Raw genomic sequence first — 12,066 nt, 5'->3', positions numbered from 1 at the left:
TAAGATGTTTACTGGACATCCAGTTTGATACGTGAGATTGAAGGGCATCAGAGAGACTGGGGCAGGATAGGTGGATGTGAGAATCATCAGCATAGAGATGGCAATTGAATGAATGGGCGTAGATGAGATCACCATAGAGGGAGAAGAGAAAAGGTCCCAGGACAGAACCTTCAGGGACACCTAGGTTAGGGCATGAACGGGATAAGATTCAAAGAAGAGAAAAAGAGGACTGCATATTTAATTATGTTTTATTAGGTAGTTTTTAAAAAAATTAATATGATAGTAACAAAACGGCCCTGCAACGTCTCCTTTGGAAGTCTTCCTTCCTCTTGTTCCTTTTTAAAACGTTTTACTGATATTTTCTTTTTTATTAGCAACAACACCCTCCCACTCCCTATTTGCCCAGTCAAGCAAGGCAAATTCGGACATTGGTCTTGTTGGAAGAACCGAAGTCTCAATCTGGACTTTTAGTTAGGAAGAGGTTCCTCCACCCTTCCTCTTTGGCCACCAATGAGGTTAAAGACTAGCCGGGTCTCCAAGTCCCGGGCGCTCTACTGAGCATGTGCTGAGATGTACGCATGCCCAGTAACCTTTGCGAACGACTTGCCAGACTCAGCCGTGGCGGGGCGGGGCTCTCTCCCTGCCTAAGGGCTCAGGCTCTCCGTGCCTGTCAAGTAAGACTGAAGCGAGGGCAAGGGTGAGTCGCAAAAGGTCGTAGTGTGGTGGTTCCCGGCAGGCTCCACTGCAGAGCTGAGTCAGAGATGTCGGCCGCCGCTGGCGGGGAAGCTCCTGGCCCACCGAGGGGTTTCGCCAAACGAGTCCTGGTCACGGGTGGTGCTGGCTTCATGTAGGTATCGGTGACTCCGTCTCAGGGGGATAGTGGGGTGATGGCCCCTCTGCTTTGCGGCCCGGGAGGGGGATGGGCGTGGGCCCCGCCCCCTGGCTGTCTGGGCTGCGAAACTTACACCTGGCTTATCTAGGCGTCTATCATCCGGGTCCTGGAGGGGGTCTGGTGCTGAGCTCGTCAGGCCATCTCACTGAGTGAGTGGGAGAGAGAGACAGAGAGATCTTTTTCCCTTTTCTTCTCTTTTTTAACCGCTTCAGAATCCTCTAAAACTTACATCTTGCTTGGGCATATCGTAGCCATCGAATCAAGGATGATTGCATCAAACCCAGTTCAATTCAGCAAGCATTTATTGCCTGCTGTGTGTAGAATGTATTTAGAAAGAGATGCAAAGTGTAAATAAGGCAGAATTCTGTCTTAGTTGATTTTACAATTTAAAATGAAGATATGACTAGTAACAGCAACTGTAATTCATGAGAATTCAGTAATAACTTACATTCAAGAGAAACAGAAAGTGTTTTGAGCGTTAGTCAGTCATACAAAGCTTGATTGGGAGGGTGGTTAATGAAGGTGGGTAGGAATTCAGCAGGAAATCGAGAGGAGGGAAGACGTTATAGACAAGTTGGTTTTTTTTTAAATTAAATTTTAACTGATATCTTTTGTTCTCATATTGCCAAATTTCCCCCTTGTGTTTTTCTTCCCCCTTCCCAGAGAAGCCATCTCATATAATAAAGATTTTTTTTTAAGAAAAAGAGAAGGAAAAAAACTCAGTTAAACTTATCATTACATTAAAAAGGAAAAAAAAAACCCCAACCCTGACAATACATGCAGTGCTTAACATCTATGAACATCCCACTTCTGCAGGGGAGTAAGTAGGGTTAGATATCTTCTCATATTTCTTCTTTGGGACCATGCTTGGTTTTTTTTTTGTAGTTGGTAATTTGTCTTTAAACAGTTTTCCAAGTTTGGTCTAGTCTAGGGCCAGCTTGGGAATAGTAATGACAATTGTTATTTATGTAGTGCAGTGTGGTTTGCAAAGCATATTATATACATCAGTTTTTTTTAAAGTAGATATCCTCATTTTGCTGATGAAGAAATTGAGATTCAAAGAGGTTGTGACTTGCTCATAGCTAGTAAGTGCCCAGTGGGATTCAAATCCCACTCAAGGCTTTCTTTCTCAGGATCCAGCATTTTATTCACATCACCAGGCTATCTTGTATCTGCAAGCTAGGAAGAGAGTTGGACTAAGTAGAAGTAAGCCTACTTTTATTCCTGGCTCCACTACTGACTGACTGATTGTGTGAACATATTCAAATAACAGTCTGTCTAGGTGAAGTTCTCTCTGTAGCGTGAGGGTGTTAGTTAAGATGAGTACAGAGGTTCCTTCTTATTTTATAATTCTTTTATTTCAACCATTGAACCAGAGCTTCAAAGACATGAATCAGTTTTGGGCTTAAGACCCTGAGGCTGATTTGGTAGCCATAGTCATTTACCTGATACTGTAGTACTCATCCCTGGAATGACAGTAAATGACAGTGATTTCCTACTATTTGCGTCAGAGATATAATTTGGTATAGCTCAAAGTCTTCATAATAACCCTGTGAAGTAGCTACTGCAAGTATTACCTTCCCCAGTGAGGGAATAAATGGGGAAGTAAATGTTTAACTTTTTACAGTTATAAATTCAGATGAATCAGTAATCAATTCTACATACTACTGTAATAATCAATAATTAGGCCTTAATATGTAAGTTGTGAAAGGTAAGAAAGCCTACTTTCATCTTAAGTGTTTTATCTTTTGTCATTGTTATTATTTGTTTTTTTGCTTTAAGAATCAGGATATGGGGCAGTGAAGTGGCGCAGTGGATTCAGCTCTAGCCTTGGAGTGAGGAGGACCTAAGTTCAAATGTGGCCTCAGACACTTGACACTTAGTAGCTGTGTGACCCTGGGCAAATCACTTAACCCCAATTGCCCAAGCCAAAAAAAAAAAAGAATCAGGGTAATTCATTTGCTTTTCCCTTTTTGCCATTTCTCAAGAGGTTGGCTCCTTTTATTTGAAGAACATTACCATATAAAATGATCTAGTTATAGTACTTTACATGTGTTTATCACTTGATTAATTTAAAAGCACTTTCACATAAGAGGCATAACTGTAAAGTAATGGCTGATTCCCATAAGCCACACATGAAAAACAGTTTCATTACTTCGTGATACTTGTGTATTATCTCATCTGATCCTCTTACTAGCTCTGGGAAATAGGACAGATTTAATAGGATATTTAATCTGGCAGTAGTATGTAAAATGGCATGGAGGTAGAATGAATGTGTTAGGTTTTTGCAATAGCCTCTAATGAGACAATGGAATAGAAAGAAGAGATTTTGTGGTGAAGAAGTAGAATCCTCAGGTCTTGATATTCTCTATATGTGAGTAATAAAGGAGACAGTGATAGTAAAGGTAACTTGGAGAAAATTGGTACAGTTGATAGAAGTAAAGAAGTCAGGAAGACATCATTCTGGGATAAGAAAATCAGTTTGCTTTGTAACAATCTATTTGAGATGCATGTGGAACATGTAGGTGTAAGTGTTCCTTATCAAGTTAGAATTGCTGTATTGGAGCTTTGGAGAAAAACTTCGACTTTAAAGAGATGTGAGAGTGATTTGCATGAAGAGGAAATTAAAGCCATTGGATTAGCAAAGGTCAAGAAATACCCAAGTCTAATTTGAGAAGGGCCATGGACAGAGCGTGCGTGTTGAGGGTAGGAGAACTGGGAGAATATGGACTTGCATAGGCCCACTGAAAAGAGATTTCAGGAAAGGATTAACAAGTGGTGGCAATTGCTGCAGAAAGGTTAGAGACATGAGAGCTGAGAAAAGCCATGGGATTTGTCTACTAGGAAATCGTTGGTGACCTTTGAGAAAACAGCAGTTTTGGGGAAGGTTTGAATGAAATGTTTTCAAGTAGAGGTGAGGAGGCAGTGTTTTTGAAGAGCCAGTTTTGACCAGTTTTGAAGATGAAAAAGAGAAGAGATGAAATGAAGTCCCAAAGATGACAAGTGGTTTCAGATGATGAGAAGAACTAAGTTTTTAGAACAAACATCAGTGGAAGTGGAATTTCAGTTTGCAAAGATTAATCTTAATGTCTAATTTATCCTTAAACATTCACAATCAAGTATCTCATAAATATTTTAGTAGAATAATTGGACATGGCTAGCCTTAGATGAAACAGAAGTTTGCAGTGGGTACTGGTAGCTCTTTTTAATTTTTTATTTAATACCTCAGTCAACCAATAAATATTTATTTAATACTTATTATAGCCCAGCACTGCTATGGGAATACTAGTACAAAAGTGAGACAGTAATTGCTGTTATTCTGTTGGAAGACAGCATGTTTACAGAGAAGTAAATACAGGTTGTATACAAGAAAATGAGGGTTACTAACAAGTGGTGGAACCAAGAAAGGCTTTGCAAAGGAAGGTTTTTGCAAGAAAATCCTTTATATGTTCTTGCCACAGAACCAAGAAGTTTTGCATGCTCATAAATAACTTTGTGACTAGTTTTGGCTTCTAGCTTACTTTGGTGTTAGAACATTAGAGGAGGTAGAGGAGCAGACTTGGGAAGGTATCATCGAAGGATGAGACATTTGAGTTGGACTTTTAAGGATTGAGTAGGAATTTAGCAGCCTAAGTTGTTAGAATATTATGCCTTAGTGGAATTCAACTTTTTTTCTTTTTTACCATAAAGAAGTTATTTGGGGGGGAAAAAAGTGCTGTTTCCATAACAAAATGTTGATTTGATCGTAGCTCCTTAGTATGAAATATAAAACTTGCAGAAGCATATTTTAATTTTTACTAGTAACCAATGGTTGGTAACCAAGGCATAGCTTATTAGGTAAAGAAACTAAATAGCTTATTTTGTTTGCATTTTTAATTGCACTTTGACTTCTAGAACCATAGACATCCTTTTTTTTTCCAACTGCCTCATTGGGGAAACAGGATAAGTAGTTTGCCAATGGCCACATATATAATTTTGTGTTTCTTCTGTTACACTAGGTTGCACTTCCTGTATTGACAAATGTGTTAATCAGGGTAACTGAGCAAGTAAATTAATTTTTTTCTTTGTAGCTCAATCCATAACAGATATCAATACCAAGATGAACAATGGCACCATGACACAAATACGCCTACAATTTGCAGTAAATATCCTTGTGACTTGAAATTGAGACTGAAGGCAGTCTGTTCAATGAGTTGACTTAGCATTTTTGGAGTCAAGCAGGAGTTAGTTCTCTTTCTTGTTTTTAGGAGCCCAAAAGAACTGGGTACTGATATGCAGTATAATACATCAAGTGCTAGATTAGAAGTCAAAGACCTGGGTTCTGTTTCTCACTTTCATACTTATATCAGCTGTGTGACTGAGCAATTCTTTTCAACCTCTTGAGTCCCTTTCCTTATCTTTAAGGCTGATAATATAATAACCCTCCCCTCTCACAAAATTGTTACAAAGATCAGATGAGATTATTCATGTGAAAAGACTTTAAAGTATTACACAAATGTAAGGTAATGGGGAAGCTTAACAGAAAAAAGTATAGATACTTACAGGACTTTTACTGCCTTTATCTAGGAGGCAAGTCAGAAGACATAAAGTGCATATTTTTTTCAAGGTACTAGTATAGTAAAGGACAGATAAAACGAACATACTAGAATTTGGGGAAATGTCAACATTTTCTTTAAAAAATAAATTTCCCTCTTTGTTTTTATTTTATTTTTTCTTGTAGTGCATCACATGTGATAGTCTCTCTAGTAGAAGATTATCCAGACTATATGATCATAAATCTTGACAAGGTAAGATTTATGAAAAATGTACTTGCACAGTATAACAAGTAATGCAGAAATATAGTTCAATTTAAAAATACATAATATTGTTACCTTGCCATGAAGAAATATCATAATTTATGGTTAATCATTTTAATAAATAGATAATGCAGTATTCAATGTAAAATGAATATAAAATCCTATAATTATTTATAACATGAACTGGAGGGGGCATAACAGATTGACAGCCCAGGTACTTAGGAAATATAACAGAACCTCTAAGAAAACTTCTAAAATATTGGGACAGTCCTCTGGGATAGAGGGAGAACATGTATAAGAAACAGATATGGGTTATGATTTGTGTCCAAGGAGACAATACCTATGTCACTTAGACCTCAGATCCATTAAGTGTGAATTATATCACTCTCTTTATCTTGACAATGTTTCTGCTTAAGTGACAACTATCCCCCAAATCAGCTTGACTTATGTAGCAAGCACTAGCCTCATAAAGTGATGCAATAGAAGGAAGTCAAGTTTTCCCTTTATGTTCAGAGAAAAAGGCTGTAATTGGAAGTGGCATGGTTATGGTGGTCATACAAAACCAAAAACACCACCACCATCTTAGATCACAAAGAAAATTTTTATTGAGACTTGAATGAGCTGCCAACCACTGATCTAAGAGGATGCTGGCTATTAAAGAGATATAGGCAGTCATAGAGACCTTATTCATTATCTAGGTCAACATCTTTATTTTACAAATGAAGAAACTGAGGTCCAGGGAGGTTCAGTGACTTGTCCAAGGCAAGCACATACTAAGTAGAAGAACTAGGTTTGAACAGTGGTTTTAAAATTCTAAATCAGTGCTCTTCCCATTACATCCTGCTGCTACCTTAAAAGTTTAAAGTAGCTACAACTGATCCTACTATAATTATCAAAATTAACTGATAAAGTGAGAGTTCTATCATAAAAATTAATAGTGCTTTATAATGACTTTGTTGCTTTTCTCCTTTTAAGCTGGACTACTGTGCAAGCCTGAAGAACCTTGAAACCATTTCTAACAAACAAAACTACAAGTTTATACAGGTATAGTGTCTTTCTTATTACTGTTTTTATGTATTTTGTTTAAAATCTGATTAGTCATGAGAGGAAAAGAAAGATGTAAACTGGCATTGAGGAAACAAATTATCCTCATTTGTAGATGACATGATAACTTACTTAGAAAAATGTCCAGGGGTAAGCAAAAAAACTAATCAAAGTGATTTAATAGCTTCAGCAAAGTATCAGGATACTAAAAAAAAATAGCATTTCTACACAGTACTAATGAAATCCAGGTGGAAGTTATGAAGAAATTTCATTTAAAATACTAATAAAATACATAAAACATTGGTTATTAACCTCCCAGTATACATTCAGGACTTCTATAAATACAAAACTCTTTATGAAAATACTAGAAAACTTAAAATATTGATGAATTTTTCATTGCTTGTAGTTGGATTACATGAATAAATACAAATGATAGTACTGCCTAAGTTAGAGATTTAGTATTATAACAGTCATTCTAATAAGGTGTTGCTTTATAGAAGTAGATAAAATAATTCTTAAATAATCATTTAGAGAAGCAAAAGATCTAGAGTCTCAGGATTGAAGGTATAGCACTGTCGTATTGCAAAACTCTATCATCAAACAGTTATCTTGAGAATTATTTGGGGCTGATTTTGAAGAACTGAAAAGTAGATAAGTGAAATGACAGAACAAGCAAGACTCAAAAACATCGAACATAATAGCCCCATGATATGAATGCAGACCACTAAGGGAAGGGCTCCTGCTAGACAAAAACTGTTAGGAAAATTGGAAAGTGGTTTGGCCAAAAAAAGGGGGTGGTGGTCGGGGCTTAAGTCGGCATCTTACCCCTTTTAACACAGTAAGCTTCCAAAGGATCCTCAACTCAGATATCACTTTCTCAGTAAACATTTCTTGAGCACTGTTAGGTGTTAGAGATACACAACCAGAAATAAAACTGTTCTTCACACAAGGCGTTTACATTCTGTTGGAGGAGATATATACCTTTTCAGAATCAATTATGACCTTTTCATAGATGCTTTTTATCACTTTTTTTCTTAATAAGTGATGCAAATAGTATAATTGCTTTTACTTTGGGGTCCACAAAACCATTCTGTTAAGGCCAATATGCATAAATTAGCCTGTTTGCAAATGGTTTGACTCATTTGTAAATTGGCAGATAGGGCCAGCCCAAGTGCAAAGAAAAGTTTGTTTTAAAAAACTTAAAAGAACAATTACCAATTTTAGAACATTTTGGGGAATTGGGGAAAATTTATTGTAGTATTAAAGTAGTATAATTTTTCAAAATTAATTTTACTTTGTTTTTAACTCATTGTTAATTCAAAAATATATTTAAAAATAAGTTAAACTTTTTGGTAACTCTTTTAAAAGAGTTACCAGGGAACTGTCTTCAATAAAAACACTTTCTAATTAACTGTATTATTTGTTATGGCTTGAATCCATCGATTTTCTCTTCACCTTAACCTATCTACCTACATAGAGTGAGCTAGACTGGATAGTTTCTAAGGTCCTGTGTATCTATGAAGACAGGCTGGTTCATTTACAAAAAAAGAACTGCTTCTGGATTGAGGGTCAAGTATGTGAGGTTTTTTGTTGCCTCCAAGAAGTCAGAATGTAACGGTGGAAATGTTTGCATCTTTAAATTTCTTCTTGGTTCTTATAATTACTTAATTATATCTTTAGCAGAATAAAAGTGTGTGGGACAGAGACCACTTACTGAAAATTAAAAACAAAGACTTAGATACCTTGAAAGTAGAAAGGAGTTTATTGCTTTCTCATGAGAAAGGGTACCCTCTTGGTCACCATTGGGGGCCAGGAGAGTACGAGTTCCTTACAGAAGTAAACGCTTATTTGTATCCTAACTCAAGCTCTTCCTCCTTAACCCCCTTCCCCTTATCCCATTGGCTCGGCTTTCAGGGGGTACATTCTATTCATGGAGACACAAGTTTGCCCAGAGACAAGAAAAGTCAGGAAGCTTTTCAAGGGCAAGCATTTCAGGTTGGGGGCAGGACAATTCTTTCTGCCAAGTACTTAAAAACAGGGTCTGAGTAGGGGAGGGTTTTGAAAGCAACAATCAAGAACTATTAACTCCCCTGAGGAGGCTTCTCTTCTGAGAAATCATCTCTCACATAAGCTTCTTTAAGACCATATACTCATAGATTCAACACTGGGTTAAGCTTCTTACAGTTATCAATTCCAGCTCTCTTATTTTATAGATAAGAAAACTGAGGCCACAATTGAAATACTTGCCTACAGTCACATAATTAAAAGTTACTGAGACAGGATTCAAACCCAGGTCTGATTAAGTCTAAGTGTAGTACTTAATCTCTACCTGTCAGGACAGGGATTTGCTTTTTATATAATAGGCCCTTAGTAGGCATTTTTTAGTTGTTCACAAGATTGGAAAAGAAACTTTCTCATTTTACATTGACCATGAATGGTAGACATTTGTAGAGATTTCTCTGTACCTGAACAGCATTGAATGTCCCTTTAGTATGCCTGTAGGTACACTAAGGGCCCCATTTCCTTCTCCAAGATCCCTTTGCTGCCTTAGAGAGGTTTCCTGACACATCCAAAATTCTCTTCACCTAATGCAGTTGTTTCCCTTCAGCTTTCCTCCAGCTGGTAAGCCCTTCATTCTACATTTAGATTCTTTATTAAAATGTTAAGTTTTGCATAAGATAAATTTAAAATTTTGATAATCTGGATTTTTAGCTACTCTGGAACCCATCATTTATTTTAACACTGTTCCTATGGAACTACTTCCTTTAATGTTTATTAGAGAATATTAACATTCTGGGAGAGGCCTCCTAGCCAGCATTTAAAGCTTAATGATTTAATTTACACACAATTCTAATAACTTTAATTATCTGGTTCCTCTGGAGACAGCATCTTGGAAGGCAGCAAATTAGAAGAAGAAAGGTTGCAAGGGGCATGCCATTGCAGCAGAAGCTACAACGCAAAGGGGACAAAAGAGAAAAAGTTTATTGAAGCAATAATTGATGCATTCATTATGGACCTGAGTCATTAAGAAAAAGGAGAAATTATGTTTATTGTACTGTTTAAGAAAACAGGGAAATCATAATACATTTCAGAAAGATTTCTGTTTTAAAAGCTTAAAATATTTGACACTTAAGGGATATTCATTTAGCTTGAACAATCATTAATGTAGAATATTTAATTCCCTAGTCATTACTGTACTTTGTTGGTTTGGTTGTGATTTGATGTCTACCAGTTCTGTTGATGTTATAGGTAAATTCAACTTTTTCCTATAGTTTTTGTTTTTTCCATGTTAAAAATGATTGTGGTATTGATGCTTAGGGAACTCATTTCTCTCTTTGTTTTCTTATTTAGGGTGACATTTGTGAACCACACTTCATAAAACTGCTTTTTGAAACTGAGAAGGTAGATATAGTACTACATTTTGCAGCTCAAACACATGTAGGTGAGCATTGTTGTATGTAATGATTGACACATTAAGCTTTCTCAAAAAAATAGTCTATTCCCTATTTTTTTTCTATTTGTTTTGTCCTTTTTACTCCATTTCTGGTAATCTCAGAAACCTCCTGTGAAGCTAGGTTGGCAAGATTTCAAGGTCTTTGAGCATTTTCACTATAAATTAATGTATGGCTTAATCACCAAGAGTAGCATAATTGTTCAGTGTTCCAGCCAAGGAATTGTCTTCAAACTTCCTTTTAGTTAGGTACTATGTGAATGGAAAAAAAATAACTGCTTAGATTATGCACTACTATTTTTAATATGTTTGTTAAGTTTGCTTTTTAAGCTGTGTTGAAAACCAGCTATTCTTAAATGGACCCTACTATATTATTTGTCATTTATATCCTGACAGCTTCCAAAAAAGAGTTCGACATTAATCACTAAATATTTATTAAAGTTCTGTTAAGTAATTAACTCTTTGCTAGGCACTGGAGATAAAAGTACAAAGAATGAAACAATCCCTACTTTCAAGAAACTTGTAGTAAAATGAGGGAGACAAGTACCTGCAAAAACACATACAGCATGTATGTAAAAAAACAAATACAAATCAATACGATAGCTGCAGAATAGTTTGGGAATGGGGACACTTGGTTATGAGAATCTGGAGAGCCTTTATGCAGATAGTGGTGCTTTAGCTGAGCCCTAAAGATCCCTGTAAAATGGTGGCAAGAAGGGAGTGCATTTGCAGGCATGTGGGACAACCAATGCAGAGGTTACCAAGAGGGACAGCGTAAGGAGAAAACAAAAAAGGGAGGTAGACTTTCACCTGGAGAAGGTGTAGTCATGTCACTTTTGTAAAGTTCAGTAGATTTTCAGATAATAAATCCATATTTTAAAAAATTTCTAATAGTATTGTGAGAGAAAAAAAAGCATTTCCTCAATATTTTCTCTAGAACATAGTAATGAAGGGCTAGAATTTTGATTTTTAAAAAAATCTCTTAAAAGTTAATATGTATCTTTGATGTTGATACACTTGTGCTTATATCTTTTATGTTTTATTCAAGCAATAAATATTCCTTCCTAAAACAGTACTAGGTACTGTGCAAGGCATAGAAGTATGAAACAAATTCTCTTTCCATTCTGATATGGTCTTTCAGATCATCAAATTTTAGAAGGCAGGGACTTTGTAGGCACAAAGTCCTTTAGGCCCTCATTATATACTTTAGATGATAAACAGGAGGAATTAAAACTTTGTAATACTATGACACTTTATTTTGTTTTTAAATTTTGAGATTACATTGTTGTTGGTAAGTCTTCCTAGAAAGAATACAGTTTTCATATCATAATTATTTTTGTTAGTATTTTTAAGAGCTTGAACATAATGTTTAAAGAAATAAGGGATTGAATATAATAAAATATTGTTGCCTCCTGTACAAAGTTTAAAACCAAAATCCACTTGGAATGAAATTTGGCTGTAACTTAGTGTCAGCCCATTATAAAGACACTAGGGTAGCACGACACTGTCCCTGTCGTATGTAATCTCCTCAAGGATTTAGCCCTTGACCCTGCCTTGGGCCACCCTGTTCTTCCACCTTTCTAAGGCTGCCCCAGCTGTGCTACCCTTGGCCCTGGCCAAATGACCCTCTGTTCCCTGTGTCTAGCACAGTTTGGCATATAGTAGCTGCTAAATAAATGCCCCTTAACTTAACTCAGCCTCTTAACTTAACCACGCCCAGAAACTCCTAGTTCCATCCTTGGCCTAGAGCTCTCTTCAACTTTTATTAATGTCTTCTCACCCCCCAAACCCCTACTGTTTATATTTGTCCTCTTCCTGCCCCCAGCCTCACCAAGTCACAGCAGTTAATAGAGTGCTGGATGTGGATTTAGGAAGACCCAAGT

The 12,066-nt window shown here is 36.5% G+C and overlaps 1 protein-coding gene across 3 annotated transcripts in view; it reads left to right on the top strand.

The window, feature by feature from the left end:
* Positions 1–617: 617 nt before the first annotated feature.
* TGDS (TDP-glucose 4,6-dehydratase) overlaps positions 618–12,066 on the top strand; it is a 28,070-nt gene continuing 16,621 nt past the window's right edge. Inside the window, exons 1-4 of one of the 3 annotated variants that reach the window (XM_020965814.2) lie at positions 618–847; positions 5,613–5,679; positions 6,664–6,732; positions 10,084–10,174. In XM_020965814.2, the coding sequence (XP_020821473.1) occupies positions 762–847; positions 5,613–5,679; positions 6,664–6,732; positions 10,084–10,174 (313 nt within the window). In that variant the 5' untranslated portion in view covers positions 618–761. The remainder of the gene's footprint in view (positions 848–5,612; positions 5,680–6,663; positions 6,733–10,083; positions 10,175–12,066) is intronic. The other 2 variants (XM_020965816.2, XM_020965815.2) reach the window with 2 other exon arrangements.

Source organism: Phascolarctos cinereus, unplaced genomic scaffold (genome assembly GCF_003287225.1).
Source record: "Phascolarctos cinereus isolate Bilbo 61053 unplaced genomic scaffold, phaCin_HiC Scaffold_7;HRSCAF=346, whole genome shotgun sequence".
In the NCBI taxonomy this organism is placed as follows: Eukaryota; Metazoa; Chordata; class Mammalia; order Diprotodontia; family Phascolarctidae; genus Phascolarctos; species Phascolarctos cinereus.
Note: the sequence above shows the minus strand (reverse complement) of the source record. Positions and strands in the feature narration are given on the sequence as shown.